Below are 20,119 nucleotides of genomic sequence, written 5' to 3'. Positions count from 1 at the left end.
ACATAATGGATATATTTGATTTTTCGAGGTCTTTGATCTTTTATGATTTCCTTTATTAACTGTTAGAGAATTGTTATTACTCTGTTAATAATGATTAAGTTACTCTGAAGAAATGTACAAGAAAATATTTTGAAAAAAATTTCATACTTCCACGGTCAGACTTCTATTTTAACATATAATCAAAACATCCACTTTCTGAAGATCTCTCTTATGAGTATCATAAATGTTAGTAAATATGTTTATGGTGCCTTTGGGTAGTCAAGACTGGATGTTTGATAAGCAGTCTGATAATGAAATATAAAAGTCTTTATTCTATCTCAGCACTGTCAAAGAACAGAAAAAAGAGCACCTGGGGTTGTCCATTTTTACCCAAGGTTGCTATTTTTTCTTTCTTTTGTCTTGTATTTTTGTAATTTTTTTCTTGATTATATGAAATTTTGGAAACTACAGAAAAGTACAGAGAATATCCATTAAGGTATAAACATCATTGATATTTTGGCATATTGTTGTCTTGTACCTTTGTTTTTTAAGCAGTTTTATTGAGCTATACCCTATGTACCATAAATTCACTCATTTCAAGTGAGCAATTCAGTGGTTCTTAGCGTAGTTATAGAGTTCCACAATCATCACCATAAATCTAATTTTAGAACATTTTTATCATCCCTTGAAGAAACCTTGTACTCATTAGCAGCCACTCCCAATACCTCTCCATAAGCAACCATTAATCTACTTTTTGTTTCCATATATTTGCCTATTTTTGAATTTACTATCTTAGTAACCCAAATGACCTTAAATGCTACATATTTATTTTAGTAGAATTGTTAAAGTATCTATTTAAAAGATCTGAACACTTTGCTTTGGAACTACTATAGCTTGGACCTGGCCTGATGCTTTGAATATTGAAAATTCAGACTCTGAGTCATGGACTTCCCACACTGTCAAAAAATTTACTGCATCATTTGAAGCATCGCTTTCAGGGGAAAGAGAACTCAAAACCTCAAAAATTTCTCTGAAGGAAACAATTGGGAAATATTCAGATGATCATGAAATGCGAAATGAAATTTATCATAGGAAAATCATCTCTTGGTTTGGTGATTCCCCCTTGGCTCTTTTTGGCTTACATCAACTAATAGAATATGGAAAGAAGTCTGGGAAAAAAGCAGGAGATTGGTATGGACCAGCTGTGGTTGCTCACATTTTAAGGTAAAATTGTTTTAAAATCTTTCTTCTTGTGATAGAGGTCCCCAGGATCAAGAGATACTGATTTTTGCAATTTGTATATATAATTGGAACTTTAATAGTCTAACTGTATGAGAGTGTTGATAAAGACGCTTTCATTTGCCAATAGAGAAAAAAGAAGACCTATTGCGGCTCAAGTTACATTTAATTTATTTACTGACAAATTTTTATTCTCTTTCTCTTAGGTATAGATATGCCAGGTCTCTTTCTAACCAGGTTTTCATTAGAATACCTTATTGAAATGCTCTAAACACTAACATCTCTTTCAACCTTGGAACATGCATAACATTATAGTTTTTTTTAATAGTGTAACCTGGGGGCTGTAATGTACTGGTAGTGTAATGAAATGTCAAGAGCTAAAATTGATGTTTTCAGCATTTCTTTGCACACATCAAATTCTTGTGAATTGTAAATGTATGGCACTATTAATATTATAATTATATCATGGTAAAAGTAAAGGATCTGTGACATTCAGGATAGTTAGAAAAAAAGTTGAAAGTCAAATTTCACTTTACTTCAGCTTTTTATGTACCGTTTATTTCGATACCAAGTTTTAAAAAAAATTATTTATGTGTGTATCCCATTTTTGTTACAAACTAAATCATTTAATATTTCATAAAAGTATAGCATGTGATTTAAATTTACTCCATTTAAAATCATGTATAAATATGAAATTATTACAAAGCACTTTTGCATATTAACATGCTCCTATATTTTATAGGCCAGATGCTTACAGTTGAAAAGTATTTGCCTAATGTTATTAATTTGATTGTTAATAATATATCAATTCCAACTTGGTATGACATTTATAAGAGCATAATCATAAAAGCATAGTTTCTACCCTTCAAGATGTTTTCTACTCCGGGGGACAGCAAACTTTTTCTGTGAAGTGTCAATAGTAAATGTTTTAGGCTTCACAGGTCTTATAAAAGTTTCTGTTGACCATCTTTCCTCTCCCTCCAGTCCTTTAAAACTGTCAAAACAGGCCGGGCTCGGTGGTTCACGCCTGTAATCCCAGCACTTTGGGAGGCCGAGGCGGGCGGATCACGAGATCAGGAGATTGAGACCATCCTAGCTAACACGGTGAAACCCCGTCCTTACTAAATCAAAAAGAGGCACAAAAAATTAGCCGGGCGTGATTGCGGGTGCCTACAGTCCCAGCTACTCGGGAGGCTGAGTTAGGAGAATGGCGTGAACCCGTGAGGCGGAGCTTGCAGTCAGCCAAGGTCGCACCAGGGCACTCGGGCGGCAGAGCGAAACTGCGTCTCAAAAAAAAAAAAAACAAAAAAAACCTGTCAAAACCATTCTTACCTTGCAGATGGTACAAAAACAGGACACAGGTTTTATTCAGTTTATTGGCATAGTTTGCCAATCTTTTTTCTATACTAACACGTAAGAACATGAATAATAGAACATTTTAAATTAAATAATTACATATATCGTTAAATAAAATTATATTTCTACAATTTGCATAATCACCGTTTATAGATATTGTGATTGTTTTCACATCATGTACAGTATTGAGAACATTATACTTACTTAGGAATATTGTTTAATTTATATTTTTACTTGTATAATTTCAAGAGCAAAACTCCGTCTCAAAAATAAAAACCAAAAAAAAAACTGTCAAAACCATTCTTAGCTTGCAGATGGTATAAAAACAGGCCACAGGTTTTATTCAGTTTATGGGCATAGTTTGCCAATCTTTCTTCTATGTGCCTATCGGGAACATGAATAATAGGACATTTTAAATTAATTAATTACATATATAGTTAAATAAAATTATATTTCCACAATTTGCATAATCACTGTTTACAGATACTGTGAGTTTTTTCACATCATGTACAGCATTGAGAACATTATACTTAGGAATATTGTTTAATTTACATTTTTACTTATATAATTTCAAGACTTGAAATTAGGAAATTCATTTGTTTAGGTCTTATAGGTTTTTGAATGAAGGAAAAAAGTCATGCTGTTGTTTAAAGAACGAAAAGTTTCTTAAGGGTACCAGAGGACAGACACAGTAATTGACTCCTAGTCAGTAATGTAAGTTAATTTGCAGCAAATCTTGCAGCATATTCATACCACTGGTAAGGTGAGTGGTTGAGAGAAATCCTTCGTTTTGGAGGGAGAGGAGTAGAGCTTTATACCCAATAATTTTTAAAATGTATTTTGTAATTGATGTTTTAATGTTCTTTGAGTAATTTAATGTAATACTCAACTTTGAAAATTTTAATCTGATGTCTGATACGATTCAGATAATAGTTTTTGACAGCAGACACTATGAATTAAATAGGAAAGTCACAAAACTCCTGGCATTTTTTCCTTCTTATATTAAATCTTTAGTTACTAATAGGAAATGTTAGGATTTTGAAAGATAATGCTTGTTATTTTCTCAGAAAAGCAGTTGAAGAAGCAAGACACCCTGATTTACAAGGAATAACTATTTATGTTGCACAAGATTGTACAGGTAAGGAATGTATATAATTCTAATTTTTATCTGTTTTATTTGGTCATACTTTTTATATGTATTTAGCTTATCCCAGTAATACCGTAAATGATTACGAAGGTAGGGACCATGTCTTATACATTTTTGTTTCTAAATGTAGTAAGCACTTAATAAAAATATTTTTTGATTGAATACATACTATGAATTTTTAGTTGCGTTATTAAAATAAATTCTCAAAGAATTTCAGCATTTCAAATAATTACTTTAAAAGAGATAGGCAGGAAAATTTAACATAGGTATATACTTGGGCTGCATGAATGCTGGGTATCATTTCATTGGTGGATGTATTTCAAGGAAAGAGAATTCTTAGTTTATCTTATGAGGAATTGAATATATTTCTCACTAATACTTCAGTAAATCATCTAATAATGATGCAGCTATTGTCCAGTTTTGCTTTGTTTTATTGTTTTGGGTCTTCTTTTTGATGATCACTCTCTATACAGGTTATTTTTTATCCAAAATGTTTGAGACCACAGGTGTTTCTGATTTTGTATTTTTTTGGACCTTTCAATATTTGCATGTACGTAATGAGATATCTTGGGGATGGGACTGAAGTCTAAACATGAAATTCATTTATGTTTTGTATACTCCTTATACACATAGCCTGAAGGAAATTTCATACACTATTTTTAACAATTTTGTGCATGAGACAAAATTTTGGCCATGTTTTGATTGCAACCCATCACATGCAGTCACATGTAGAATTTTTCACTTGTGAAAAATGCTGTGCTCTTAAAGTTTGTGATTTTGGATTAGGAATGCGCAACCTGTAGTAATTTTGAAACTTTGTTGTGGATAAAATAGACACCTTAATTCTTAATAAAATAAAAATGGCTTAGCCACCTCATGCTGTTAAGCATATTTTTTACAGGAATACTGTTACAATAATAAAATATGTTAATGTTTTAGAAAAGTTAAATATACTTCAATCATGTTTTAATACAAGGGTATCTATAAAATGCTTAAGGTTATCCTGATAACCAACTAGCGTTTGTAGTATGTAATAATAGTTACCAAATATTCATGCGTTTTTGTTTGGCCTTTTGTTAAGGTTAATTTCCTTGTAAAGAAAGACTAATATCCATAATTATGGCCATATGAAAAGAAAAGGTCTAAATTTTCAGATAAGTATGAGTTTTGCAGGTACTATGTTTGTTTTTCAAGTAGGAAGTCTTGCAAAACATTTGCTGTGTTAAATAGTTCTAATTAAGCCTAAGGATATACCTGAATAAGTAATCATTAAATGAATGTATGAATTTGCCTTTTGTGCTTTTATTGACACAATCAGCCTAGATATTTGCTACGTATAATTAATTAAGCAAACATTACAATGTTCCTTGTTATAGAAATGGCTTGTGTAATTTGAAGTAGTTCTTAAAATTTTTATCATTCATGTTTAAGACTCCTAAAGGGAGAACTTGTATTTGTATAATTTGATAGACTATGAGATTAGGAATTAAGTGAAACCAGATTTTATCAATGATTTATTACCCCTCTGTGTTCATTCGTGTTTATAAAGGTTTTGTTTTCCATTTATTTTCTCTTTTTCTTATTCTGTGTTCTCCTCCTTTGTAATTGCATCTATTTTTATGGCTTTAAATACTTAGGACTATGTGCTGTGTACTAGGACTTTTAAAAGTACATTTTTAGGGCTGAGCATGGTGGCTCATGCCTATAATCCCAGCACTTTGAGAGGCCACGGTGGGGGGGCTCACTTGAGCCCAGCCGTTTGAGACCAACCTGGGCAACATGGTGAAACTCCGTCACTACAAAAAATACGAAACTTAATCGAGCATGGTGGTGACATGCCTGTAGTCCCAGCTACTCGGGAGGCTGAGGTGGGAGGATCACTTGAGCCCTGAAAACGGAGTTGCAGTGAACTGATACTGTGCCACTGAACTCCAGCCTGGGCAACAGAGTGAGACTCTGTCTCAAAAAACTACATTTCTAAGCCTACCTGAGTCAATATGTGATAACGCATATTTTCTGCCACCTTTCAAATATCTCCACTTACATATTCTACAAATGCTTCAAATTCAGCATGTTTATAAGTACACTTACTGTTTCCCTTGGTCCCACCCCTTTTTCTTTCTATATTCTCTTGACTAATAGTGGCATGTCCACATATGTACTCAAGTCCTAAGTAGAACCCACTTATTCTTGACCGCTTTTTCATGCTTATATTATATTTAGTCAGTCAACATTTAAGAAAATGGTCCTGAAATCTGTTCTCTCATCTCCATTCTCGTTGATTTAGATCAGACCCTTACTTCTTGCTTGGACTTTAACTTGATTTCCCTGTCTCTCTTCCCTTTTTGGTCCATCTGATCAAGAGAAGCTGATCATGTCCCTTTATCTACAAACCAATGAATGCCCATTAACTCTAGTCTCATGTTATCTTGGCATATGAAGCACAATGAAGTCCTTTATAATTTGTCCTGAACTACATTTCCAGCATTACCTTCTAACACTATCTTCCATACACAGTACACTAAAGTATTTTCCACCCTCAGGCCATTCCTTAGACATGGTGTCATTATCTTTATCCCCATGCCTTTGTGCATATTATTGCCTCTGCTTGGAATGCTCTTTATTATTAGAATGCTTCTCGTTAAGTCTTATTCATTCTTCAGGAACACGCACAAAGGTTACACCTTTGGCAATCTTTCCCAACTCTTGTTAGGCGGAATTAGTTTACTTTTCCTCTGTGGTCTGTAACACTTTGGAAATACTTCTATTAAATATTGTACTTGTAATTCACTTGTGATACCACCTTATAATTATCTGTTTCTTATATATAATGATTGTTGAGGTAGCAGGTGTAGAAGTAAGTTATCAGAATCATTTGGTTGAAATTTGCTGCTGTAATGAGCCTCTGTTACAGAATTGGATTATGTCATAGCCCTTACATTTATATTGGAAGTGGAAGGAAAATACCAAACGATTGGGCTCGACATTCTTTGAAGTCAGGATCTTATTTATTTTATACTTCTCTAGTGTAGAACGCATCAATAAATAGCAGGTCCTCAATAAATGTGTGTTGATTGAAGATGAAGGGTAAGAATGCAATCTCCATCCTGATGAGGGAGAACTACCATGGCATTTTTGTAGCTTTGGTTTCATTGACTATGGGAGATAGGGGAGTTAGGTGAAGAGAAGAATTTGATAGCTCAGTCTCAATTTGGAATTTAAAGGAAAGAACTGGGACAGAAGTGGCAGAATTTCCTATTCAGCTCTTCTGGGAAGATCAGAAGTTTCATTCAACTGACAAGGAGTACGGATGTAAAGTATGTTTTGAATAAAACTACTTTAATTTGAATAAAATAAAATTTTGTCTGTATTTGCTTCTACCAAATCCTCCTATTTTCTCTTGAACTGTGGTACTTAGACTGTCATACCCAACACCCTACCAGAACTGCTCTTTTCTCTTTCTCTCTCTCTCTCTCTCTTTTTTTTTTTTTTTTTTTTTGAGACAGGATTTTACTCTGTTGACCAGGCTGGAGTGCAGTGGTGCAATCATAGCTTACTGTTACCTAAAACTCCTGAGCTCAAGTGTTGCTCCTGCCTCAGCTTCCCAAGTAACTAGCATTAAAGGTATGCATCACCATCTCTGGCTAATTTTGAAATTTTTTATAGAGATGGGGGTCTTGCTGTGTTGCCTAGGCTGGTCTTGAGCTCCTGGCTTCAAGTGATCCTCCTGCCACCCACAACCTCTCAAAATGCTGGGATTATAAGCATGAGCTGGCCAGGCGTGGTGGCTCACACCTGTAATCCCAGCACTTTGGGAAACCGAGGCGGGGGTATCACAGGGTCAGGAGTTCGAGACCAGCCTGGCCAATTTGGTGAAATCCAATCTCTACTACAAATAAAACAATTAGCTGGATGTGGTGGCAGGTGCCTGTAATCGCAGCTACTCGGGAGGCTGAGGCAGGAGATTCGCTTGAACCCGGGAGGCGGAGGTGGCAGTGAGCCAAATCGTGCCACTGTACTCCAGCCTGGGAGACAGAAGGAGACTCCATCTCAAAAAAAAAAAAAAAAAAAAAAAAGTGTGAGCCATTGTGCCCACCCCAAAACTGCTCTTACCAATAATCTTTCTAAGCCTCACAGTAACTTCTCAGTCCTCATATCACACAATCTGTCAGTAGTATTTGACAGCGTTGACTCTTTCCTCTTCCTCCTTACAACATTTTGTTTACTTGATTTCTAGACACTACTGTGTAGGTTTTCCCTCTGCCTCCTTATTCACTCCTTCACAGCCTCGTTTGTTGGTTTTTCCTCATCTCCTTGATCTCTAAAAATGTTGTTTTAGTGCCCAGCATTTAGACTTCATCTCATCTCTTTTTCTGTCTATGCTGATTTGAATTCACCAAGTCTCGTGGCTTTATAATGCAGATGGTAATCTGCATGTTGGTAACTCCCAAATTGATAGGTCCAACCTAGTCCTCTCTCCAAACTCCAATTGCATTATGTCCCTGTCTACTCAACCTTTCTTTTTTTTTTTTTTTTTTTTTTTGAGACGGAGTCTCGCTCTGTCGCCCAGGCTGGAGTGCAGTGGCCGGATCTCAGCTCACTGCAAGCTCCGCCTCCCGGGTTCGGGCCATTCTCCTGTCTCAGCCTCCTGTCAACCTTTCTATTTACCTAACAAGTATCTCAAACTTACCGTGTCTAAAACTGAATTCCCAGTTCTCCCTCTTGTATTTTCCCCTCCTCCAGTCTTCCATGTCTTTGTAAATGCAAACCATTTACAAATGGTTTGCTTAAACCAAAACCCTTCGAATCACCTGTGACTCAATTTTTTCTCTCACATCTTACACATTTAATAGTGAGTCCTTACTTTATCTTCAAATACATGAACTGATCATTTTTTTCTTTTTTTTGGAGATAGAGTCTCACTCTGTTGCCCATGTTGGAGTGCAGTGGCACGATCTCAGCTCACTGCAACCTCCGCCTCCCAGGTTCAAGCGATTCTTCTGCCTCAGCCTCCCGAGTAGCTGGGATTACAGGTGCCTGCCACCATGCCTGGCTAATTTTTTGTTTTTTTAGTAGAGACAGTGTTTCGCCATGTTGACCAGGCTGGCCTCGAACTCCTGACCTCAAGTGATCCACCCACCTTGGCCTCCCAAAGTGCTGGGATCACAGGTGTAACCCACCGCGCCTGGCTGAACTGATCACTTTCTACTACCTGTAAGTGACCATTCTCTATTTTTTTTTTTTTTTTGACATGGAGTCTAGCTCTGTCACCCAGGCTGGAGTGCAGTGGCATGATCTTCACTCACTGCAAGCTCCACCTCCCGGATTCACGCCATTCTCCTGCCTCAGCCTCCCGAGTAGCTGAGACTACAGGCGCCCGCCACCACACCCGGCTAATTTTTTTGTATTTTTACTAGAGGTGGGGTTTCACCGTGTTAGCCAGGATGGTCTCGATCTCCTGACCTCGTGATCCGCCCACCTCGGCCTCCCAAAGTGCTGGGATTACAGGCGTGAGCCACTGCACCTGGCTGACCATTCCCTGTTTTTACAGTTACTACCTTTGTTCAAGCCCCATCATCTCTTGCTGGATAACTGCAATGGCTTTGTAACTGTTCTCTGTGCTGTAGCCCTTGCCCCTGTAGCCTATTTTAGTTTTAGAGTAAAAGGAAAGCAAGTTTATTAAGTAAAGGAATAAAAAAGTTGCTACTCCATAGGCAGAGCAGCCCCTTGCCTGTACAGTCTATTGTGAACACAGGAAACAGGCTGTTAAACTATGAGTCAGATTAGGACATCCCTAAACAATTCTTCAATGGTTTCCCATCACTGAAAAACTGGTCTTTACAATGGTTTTCAAGAGTTCACACAATCTGTCTTCATTCTCCTCTATATAATGTTATCTTCTAATCCCATTTCCTGCTACTGTACCCCTTGTTTACTTCCCTGCAGAAGACTGTCCTCTTGTTCCTGGGACGTGCTAATCATACTTCTGCCTTAAGATATTTGTATTTTCTTTTAACTTGGAATGCTTTTCCCCTAGGTATCAGTATTACTTGGTTTGTTTCTTTTGGTCTTGACTCAAATATTACTTTCTCATAAGATCTTCCCTGGCCACCTTATTTTAAATTGCCTTGCCCTCAGCATTTCCTGTTCACCCTTCTCTCTTTGTTTTTTCAAAACACACATCACCATGTCTGTTTCCTCCATGAGCATGCATGCTCAAGGAGAGTGGGATTTTTTCTGTTTTGCCTACTGCTGAAAGCCCAGTGTCATATAGTAGCTAGCTGTCAATAAGTATCTATTGAATACATAAATCAGGTAGGTATTATTTTAAAACTTTTATTTTAGGTTCAGGGGTACATGTGGTACTTGTTAGATAGGTAAACTTATGTCACGGGGGTTTGTTGTACAGATTATTTCATCACCCAGGTATTACACCTGGTACCCAGTAGTTATTTTTTCTGCTCCTCTCCTCCCACCCTCCACCCTCAAGTATACCCGAGTGTCTATTGTTCCCTTCTTTGTGTTCAAGAGTTCTAATCATTTAGCTCCTACTTTTAAGTGAGAACATGCAGTATTTGGTTTTCTGTTCCTGTGTTGGTTTGCTAAGGATAATGGCCTCCAGCTCCAACCATGTTGCCACAAAAGATATGATCTCATTCTTTTTTATGGTTGCATAGTATTCCATGGTGTATATGTACCACATTTTCTTTAATCTGTCAGATGGGCACTTAGGTTGATTCTGTGTCTTTGCTATTGTGAATAGTGCTGCAGTGAACATTCGTGTGCATGTGTCCTTATGGTAGAATGATTTATATTTTCCTGGGTATATACCCAATAATGATTGCTAGGTCAAATGGTAGTTTTGTTTTTAACCCTTTGAGGAATTGCCATACTGCTTTGTACAATGGTTAAACTAATTTACACTCCCACCGTGGTATATGAGCATTTCCTTTTCTCTACAACCTCGCCAGCATCTGTTACCTTTAGACTTTTTAATAATAGCCATTCTGACTGGTGTGAGATGGTATCTCATTGTGGTTTTGATTTGCATTTCTCTAATGATCAGTGGTATTGAGCTTTTTAAAATATGCTTATTGGCTACATGTATGTCTTCTTTTGAAAAGTGTCTTTTCATGTCCTTTGCCCACACTTTAATGGAGTTGTTTGTTTTTCTCTTGTAAATTTGTTGAAGTTCCTTACAGGTGCTGGATATTAGACCTTTGTCAGATGTATAGTTTGCAAATATTTTCTCACATTCAATAGGTTATCTGTTTACTATTTTGATAGTTTCTTTTGCTGTGCAGAAGCTCTTAGTTTATTTAGATCCCATTTGTCAATTTTTGCTTTTGTTGCGATTGTTTTTGGTGTCTTTGTCATGAAATCTTTGCCTGTTCCTGTGTCCAGGATGGTATTGCCTAGGTTGTCTTCTAGGGTTTTTATAGTTTTGAGTTTTACATTTAAGTCTTTAATCCATCTTGAGTTGATTTTTGTACATGGTGTAAGGAAGTGGTCCAGCTTCAGTCTTCTGTGTATGGCTAGCCAGTTATCCTAGTGGTATTTTTAACTTACTAAGACATTTCTGGTGATGCCAGAGATGACATAGCCGGCTGTCCATTGTGGGTGGAGGATAAATTTGGGTAAAAATATTTCTGAAAATCACTTTTATATAAAATTTAATACATATTCATTATGTTTTTCTCAGTTTACAATTGTGATGTAATTGATAAACAGAGTGCTTCCATGACTTCTGATAATGCAGATGACAAAGCTGTTATTATTCTAGTTCCTGTTAGACTTGGTGGAGAAAGAACCAACACCGACTACTTAGAATTTGTGAAGGTATGAAATAAGCGCTAATTTTTTTTAAGGCAATACTAGCTAATATGAAAAATATAGAAGGTTTGCAATTTTTTTTTCTGTTAAATGAGTAGTGATGATTTTACAGTCGTATGTCGTAAAGTTTGACATTAGAGATTTTAAATTTCAGTATTATAAGACCAATGTGAGTTGAAGAGCACAGTGTTCTATAACAATGAAAAGCCTTTTAGTCTTTGTAGCTAATCAGGGAGACACAAATGCAGCAATAATCATAACCTGTAATATAGTTACAGTTTCATTATTCTTATTTGTAATTTTAAGTATGTATCTTTATTCATAAAACTAGCATTAAACTATATCACATTAATTATTGAAAAAACTCTATTACTGCTATATTATCTCATAATATGTTTCCTGTGACACCATGATGTCAATAAGAGATGAGATTATTTATGTAGATAGAAATAATGAAGATATGAAGATAGTATTTGGAGGAGTTCCAACTTTGTTTTTTTTCATCTTAGCCAGTTAAAAATCGGTTCTTTGTGGAGCACATTGTTTGGTTTCTTGCACCAAAAGAACCTGTGTAGTTATGTTACCTTGTTTTGGGCACCAAGACACTCACTTAACGATAAAATGCCTTGGAAATAGTTTCTGATTAAGGTGAAAGTTTTTAGATTTTTTCATAGTTTCAATAAAATTCTTCATTTTTTAGTAGTCTCTTTTTGTAGCAATAGTTGGAATTCTTTAAATGGAGTGTTATGGGATATAGTAATGTTGAAATAAAGTCTGGATCTGTCTTTTATGATTAATAACAATTTGTTCCTTTCATGAGGCATTAATCCCATATTATGGTCTCTGTATATTTAGTTGGAATATCTGTTCTCAGGGTAGACTGTGCTAATTCTAGAAATCTAGAGCAGTTGTTTTTAACATATGATACATGGAAGTTTTTTAGCTGGTATATGGGCTTTTCTTAATAGTTACTAAGATTTTGGAAGCACATTTGTTACAGTAACAATACTGTGATATATCAATGACATATTAATCTTCCAAATAAAGGTAAGGTTTTGATGTCTGACATGTATCTTTAGTAGGGGTTATTGGTGCAGTGTGAGAAACTGTGAACCACTTCATCTAGAGAAGCTGTTGAGGGTTTTGAGACTTCTGACATGTTGTCATCTCTAGGTGGGTTCTAATCAAATCTGAACTGGATTCTTTTTTGCCTTCTCTACTACCATGAGATGATTAGAAACTGATGCAGTCTTGGAACTGATTCCTTTAGCCAAAGTTTCATTCCTGGTGGAATGGGCTGCAGATGGCTTCAGGCATGTTTCATCTGACTGAGGACTTTGCTATTTGGTGGTATTGATAGTATTCATCAGATGGTCACACTGCCTAATGCTCTTGAGTGATTCATGGTTAATAGCTTAACCATGGTTTGTAGTGAAATGTAGCATCCTGCTACATTGTATGAGGAGAAGGAAATTTGGTGTGTGTTTTATTAGTCCTTACCACAGGAGGTTTATTTATTTATATTAATTTTTTTAAGGACCTGGAATGAGGAAAATCCAGGATATTCCTTTTCTTCAGCAAGACAAATTAGGACTTTTCTTTTTGTAGTGAAACAAACTATGGTTAAGCTGTTAAAGTGAAGCCTCAGTACCTAACATATAGGAGTTACTCGATACATATTTGTTAACACTAATTTTTATAATACTTTTCAATATAAATTTATCTAAAAGACATAGAGAAGTTAAGTGATATATTCAAGTTCAGATAGCAGACTGGGTGGCAGAGACTAGACTTTTCTTGACTCTTAAGTTTGTTTTTCATATTTTTCTCTTAACACATGAACTTTTTGAAAGGTAACATTTTCTTGAGCTTCTCCTAACTCTGTTTACACTGTAGTCCACTAAAGTGGGAGAGCAGTGACTGATGAAACATTTTGATTTTCCAGTTACGTAAAAATGGCTGTAATGGTTAAGTGGAGTAGGTTATATGATAGGTATTATGTTTGGCCAGAGGGAATGGTTGAGTCAAAGCCCAAATGAGAGCATGTAAAGAGGTATTCACTTAGAAGTGAAAAGGTAGTGTGTTCATTAGCCCTAAAAGAAAAATATTTTTTTTCTTTTTCTCATGTATGGTCAGCCATTGTATTTTTTCCTGCCAAACCAGTGTACATTGGTGAGTCTAAAATTTACTGTTTAGTTCTGTTTTTCAAATTTATTGAACAAGGTATTTCAGAGATAGTGCCAACATAGCATCCTGCTACATCGTATGAGAAGAAGGAAATTTGTTGTGTGCTTTATTAGTCCTTACCACAGGAGGTTTATTTATTTATGTATGTATATATTTTTAAGGACCTGGAATGAGGAAAATCCAATATGTTCTTTTTCTTCAGTGAGACAAATTAGGACTTTTCTTTTTGACTGATTACTTCAGTCTTATTTATTGCTTCATGGATACAGCTCAATAAATTTTCACCACTAGAAAAATAACTGTGAAGAAGCTCTTTTAGGAACTGAAAAGTGTTTCAATCCAAAGATACAGCCTCTTATATGTAATGGCATTCTAGCTCCTAATCTGCTTCTAAGCATTTATTGCTAAACCTGCTCTAATGCGTTGCAAGGGAAATACAGATGTCAAGAACCAAAGTCTTTCTTCCATTACTTAGAACCATTCATTTTCTGAGGAGAGTCAGTGACAATTCTTGCTATATATTTTTTTCTTTCTTTTCTCAGTTGTAAGAGACAGAACTTTCACTGCCTCACAGGTCTCTATGATATAAACATTGCATTTCAACTGATTAGACTGCCTCACGGTAAAGTAAGGCACCCTCTAATTGTATTAAGGATTTTTATTTAGGGGGAAAACAGTAGAATTCTTTATTAATAAGTAACTTTATTACTATTTAGTGAGATTTTTGATACAATTTTATCTTTATTTTTAGTTAGCTCAAAGATTTTAACCTGATATGCCTTCTCCGTTTTATTTAATTTTTTTCAGTTGCAGCTCTCCATTTCAGAAAAAACTTTATGATATTTTTACAATACTAAAAATATACAAGGTTGTTCTTTAGAGGGTGTCCGAGTCCATTTTTTCCTGCTATAACAGAATACTGGAGACTGAGTAATTTATAGAGAACAGAAATTTATTCTCTCACAGTTCTGGAGGATGGGAAATCTAAGATCAAGGCACTGGCATCCGATGAGGGTCTCCTTGCTGCGCTCTCACATGGTGGAAGGCAGAAGGGCCAAAAGGGAGTGAACTCTGTCCTCATGTGGCAGAGAAGCAGGAGAGAGAACCCACTCCTGCAAGTCCTTTTTATAGCAACATTGAGATTTTTGATACAATTTTATCTTCATTTTTAGTTAGCTCTAAGGTTTTAACCTGATATCTCATTCATGCAAGCTCTGCCCTCATGACTTCTAAACACCTCCCCACAGGCTCCAGCTTTCAACACTGTATTGGGGATTAAATTCCCACACATGAATTTTGGAGGGAATAAAAATGTTCAAACTATAGTGGAGGGTTACTTATAATAATGAGAACTTGGAACGACTTAAATATTTATGGTGGAAGTTTTAAAGCACATTTTGTTGTTATCATAAAATAGAATATTTTTCAGCTACTACATATTGTTAATATAGATTTCTATTTATTGATAGGAAAAGATATTCATGACACAATGAGCAACAAAAGGTTACAATGGCTATGTTGTGAGATTTCACATATATAAAGTTGTATTTGTAAATCTCTGTGTGTATATATGTAATATAGACAGATGTTAAGAAGGTATTCCCCCAAATGTTAATAATGATGAGCTTTGGTGTTGGAATTTTGGAAAAGTTTTACTTTTTTCTGTATTTCCTGTATGTTTGTGTGTTCTCTATGGTTTGGTTACTTGTTAAAGGAAAAAGAACATTTGTCCATATATTATTTATTTTTGTATCTTATAGATTTCAAAACATCCTTTCATTTAAGAGGAGGAAAGCTTAACTATTGTTTAATAGTTTTGGGATTTTATAACCTATACTCTATCATTATTTGTGTTTTATAGGATATATCAAAATTATTGCAGGAACTATTCATAAGACATTAATTCATTCCACTAGACATTTTAAACTTACTCAATTGGACATGTTTTTAAAAAGATATAGAGTTGATTTGGCCTAACTTAAATAGAGTTCTGCTTAGAATAGATTGCTGAGGGGTGTATTAAATAATTTATTGTGGTATTCCTGATATTTTATGATTAGTAAAATAAATTGGTTTTAAATGCAATAATAATTATTATTTTCCTTGGATTAAGTTGTTTTCATTACTCTTTATATTTATTTCAAATGAAGTAGCATAAAAAATTTGAGTGAATGCCATTGATTAGAAAATGGCTTTCAGTTTGTGATTCCAAGACTCAAGGTTCAATGAAAACAGCAATAAGGTCTAAGAACTATTGTTAGCATTTCAAAAAGCCTGACAAAAATTTTACGTTGATCACAGTGAGGCTGCACCAGCTAACTGGAAGGCTAAGTGTATTGGCTTTGGCAGGAATTTTATTGCCTTAAGGTGATAAAATTGATTATCTCTCTATGTAGTAGTTGTTTAATGTTGTTGAGCAACATGCTGATCAAAATATTTGATTTGTCATGTTAATGTTGAGTGATTTAAAGAAAAGGAAGGCAGTTTGGAAGACAAGTGGATTTCAGAACCTGGGTGCAAATGTAATATAAATGATAACTGGTAGTGGTAAATTTGGGAACTACTAATATTAGTAATAGAAATTGGTTTGCTTTGAATAATTACCACTTGTCTCTTGACTAAATCTGTATTTTTTTTGGCAGGGTATTTTAAGCCTGGAATATTGTGTGGGTATTATTGGTGGCAAACCTAAACAGTCATATTACTTTGCTGGATTTCAAGGTAAGTGATTTAGTAAAACATATTTCTTCATTATTTTCTTTTAAAAGTCAGAAAGTTAATATGAGATCATCTGGAAACAGGATGATTAACAGAGCAAAGAGAGTACCTTATACATTCATCAGTCCTACTATCGCCACTCATTTGTCATTTGGTCCACAACATAATTAGATTCTGTAAAATGTATGTTTAATTTCTGTTATTGCATAAACAAGGCATAATTTATTGGTTGCACTAAACTTCAGAAGACATTGCTGCCACATTCTGGCAGTTGCTATTTACATATTTACTTTTTACCAGTTTTAGTGGTGCAAGTTGATGATAAAATGACAAGCAATATGTTCTTCCTGTCAAGATAAAGAAGTGCAATACATTTTTCATATGCAAACTGTAGAATATAATTGTGTGTTTGTGAAAGTAATTTTATCACCAAAAATTAAATGACAGTCTCATCACTTTATAAAAATTCTGCTTATACAAGCATATTTGATTATGCAAAAGTTAATCTATCCTGTGCAAACCTATGTTTCAGTCAATGAGTATCAGTCTGGCAAGCTGTTACTCCCAGATTTTTTTCAGCTATTCTACATAGAAATTGGATTGTAAGCAGTGTAATAATAAGGTGTTTTTTGAATTACTTGTCTTCTGTTTTGTCCTTGTAGATGACAGTTTGATTTACATGGATCCTCATTACTGCCAATCTTTTGTAGATGTCAGCATAAAGGATTTCCCTCTTGAGGTACTATGGATAAAGAGCTGATACTGTTTTCTTACCATATGAAGTAAACTAATTATTTAGAGATGTGCTAGGTAGCTATAATTTTATAGTATTATAACTACTGGTTAATAATCAATATTTTACTGATTTATAGAACCATAATTAACACAGTGGTCAAAGGTTAAGTACTTTGTTGCTGAATTTTAATTTATGATATACTTTTTCCTTCATTTATCTTTGTCTCTAACTTGTTAGAAACCCTGGCCGTACTAAAATAAATGATCAAGTCTCCAAGTAATTTTGTATAGAGACAGCTAAACAGTACTGAAGAATTTAAAATGTTAGGCCTGTTTAAAAAAAAAAAAGAAAAATATAAGGGGATAGACGAGTTAGAGTAACAAAGCAACTTAATGAGATTATCTGCTAAATTATTTTGCTTTGAGTACAGTAATTAAATCTTAGCCTTTAGTTGGAAGTTTTCAAGAGCTTAGTTGGGTTTCTAATTTTTTTTTTAGCTTTTATTTCTTAACCTCTTCTTTTCCTTTATATAGGTCATTTTGTGATCCAGTATTTTTTCAGAAAAATTTGAGAGTACATAAATGAAACATGTAATTATTACATGGTTTTGATTGTTTTCCCAGTTGGTGCTTTTATAGACTAAAGTAATTTTACAGAATAAAATAATTTAAATCACTTTAGTGTCATGGATCACTAATTTTCAAGGACTCGATGAGTTGCAAATGTAGTTGAATACTTTGTTTTAGTAATTGCTTGCTAGCTAATATTAACACCTAATAGTATTTAAGAGGTAGAATGTGAAAATAGATAAACCACAAGGTTAAAATCTGGTTCAGAAAGATACATTATAAAACATTTTGGCATCCTTTGTAAACTATTACTTCAATTAAAGTATAAGCATCTGGAGGCCAGACATCAGGTCTATTTTGTTCTTTCATAGTATCTTGCACCTTAATAAATATTTGCTAGTTGACTGACTGATACTGGGGAAGGCACTACAGAATAATTGTGCCATGTGAACTACATTGTAATTCTCTTTCTGCCTTGTGGTCTTGTAGCACTGATTCTTGTGTTCAAGTTACATTTCCAGTAGATCACTGCCAAATTGACTCCTTATAAACCGTAGATACTTGAGATTTAGATGGAAATTGTTCTTAGTATTTTAGTATTACCTAAATAAGCAAATTAAAAGATTATTGGTCTGATTATTTTGGCCAATAGAGAGAAATTATCCATCTGATATTTTCAGAGACTGCAAAGATACCAAGCAAATGAATATCCTGGCTATGTGTATACAATCAAAATTAGAAAGGCTTCAACTCATTATTGGGAGACTGTTGCAACACTCCAGGAGGGACTTATTAATAATAAAGGTTTGAAGTAGGCTAGTGAATAGTGAAAATGGAAAGGAATAATTGCTTTTAAGATTTTACTGTGTAAGGTAAAATTTGTTAAAATTGACTTCTTAAATGCACAGAAACATTTCTTATATATTGGGACACTTATAGAATGGGTTTATAGATGTTATATTTTTGAGATTCTGGTAGAATATCTTAATCTGTGTGGAAAATTCCTGTTAAAAATTTTTATTTTTCTGCAATGAAGGGATTTATTTTAGTTGCATCACTTGTTTTCCTATGAAAGTATAATATAAAAATTATATAGTTGTAGAGGAATAAAATTTCACTTTTTGCTTTTAATCATCTTTTAAGTTTATAATACACCAATTGAAGGTGTTTTAACTACCCTGTATTACTAACCATCCTCGCTTCACTATACTGCTTGTATATTTATAGCTAGTGAAATTTTTTAGTTGATTAATATAAAAAATTATATGTGTATTCTAAAACCACAATTATACTTCACTTATTAAAATCATTTTTATAGGGAACTTTTTGGATCAGTATTTTTTTTGGTTAATAGATGGAGAAATTGAAATCTTAAATCATCCATTGATTCCACATAAATAATTGCTGGTAGTCCTTTGATATTTTGAGTGCTCTAAATCTAATAGATTGTGAAATTTTAAGGAAGTGGGATGATATGAGAATATTTGAGATTGAAGAAGAGATTTAAACAGATTGCATCTTTTGTTATTCTTACAGTGTTGAATTTCTACATTTCTAGAATTGAACTGTTAACATTTTGAAACCAGATCAGACTAACTCATTTCTTTCTTTTTTAATGAGCATTTTCTAGGTGCAAGGGATTGTCCTAAACTCTCGAGTCCTTTGTTGAATTCTTCTTCTCTGTGGTTCCAAGTGTTTTGATTATATACATTTCCATTAATGTTTAATTCTTGTGACATTTTCTTCTGAAATAAATTAGTATATACTATTGAATTTCTGTACTAACCTTTAAGAGACTCTTCCTCATTTTTAGCTATCTTCACTGAGTTTTTAGCACATTGTGAAGTGAGCATCGGCAGTTATATTTGGATCCTAAGTCTAGTAGTGAAGATATGCCAGGGATATCTTTGGTTAGGAGTGACGAATGGAGGCACATGGTTCAGTGTGAGGGCACATTATAATGTAGAAACTCACACTGTAATTTTCAAACAGAAAATGAGGTTCAGAGGAGCAGCATGAACAACCTTAAACAAAAGTCATCAAAGAACAACTTGAAATTAGAAGGGAATGAGAAGAGACCCCAAATGGGCTTTGGCAGTGAGGGTATGTAAGAAAAGCTTTATTAATAGACATGTTAGTTTGTTCTGATTACTGGGTCCCCAATTCCAAATGTCAGATTTTAGGAGGTTCATACAGTGGTAACTGTTTTAATCTATCTTAGGAAATTCAGAAATAGTGGCAGTAAAGCTATTAGAATTATGTATGTGGGCATCTAGATAGATTGGATGAGTGAATTCATCAGTGAAAGATAATACCCTTTATGAATTACACATGTGAACTGCAATTAGTAGTAGG

The 20,119-nt window shown here is 34.5% G+C and overlaps 1 protein-coding gene and 1 long non-coding RNA gene across 31 annotated transcripts in view; one reads left to right on the top strand and one right to left on the bottom strand.

Moving 5' to 3' along the window:
- ATG4C (autophagy related 4C cysteine peptidase) overlaps positions 1–20,119 on the top strand; it is a 123,298-nt gene that overhangs the window by 34,289 nt on the left and 68,890 nt on the right. For all 30 annotated transcript variants that reach the window (XM_015434929.4, XM_015434916.4, XM_015434908.4 and 27 more), the window contains 5 exons: positions 873–1,203; positions 3,642–3,712; positions 11,424–11,560; positions 16,384–16,462; positions 17,122–17,198. In XM_015434929.4, coding sequence (XP_015290415.1) covers positions 873–1,203; positions 3,642–3,712; positions 11,424–11,560; positions 16,384–16,462; positions 17,122–17,198 — 695 coding nt within the window. The remainder of the gene's footprint in view (positions 1–872; positions 1,204–3,641; positions 3,713–11,423; positions 11,561–16,383; positions 16,463–17,121; positions 17,199–20,119) is intronic.
- LOC141407914 (uncharacterized) lies at positions 7,751–10,292 on the bottom strand. Its single transcript, XR_012419305.1, has 2 exons — positions 8,378–10,292; positions 7,751–8,236 (listed from the first exon to the last, which is right to left on the bottom strand). It is a non-coding gene; the product is annotated as an uncharacterized lncRNA (long non-coding RNA).

This window comes from Macaca fascicularis, chromosome 1 (assembly GCF_037993035.2).
Source record: "Macaca fascicularis isolate 582-1 chromosome 1, T2T-MFA8v1.1".
NCBI classification, from domain to species: Eukaryota; Metazoa; Chordata; class Mammalia; order Primates; family Cercopithecidae; genus Macaca; species Macaca fascicularis.
Note: the sequence above shows the minus strand (reverse complement) of the source record. Positions and strands in the feature narration are given on the sequence as shown.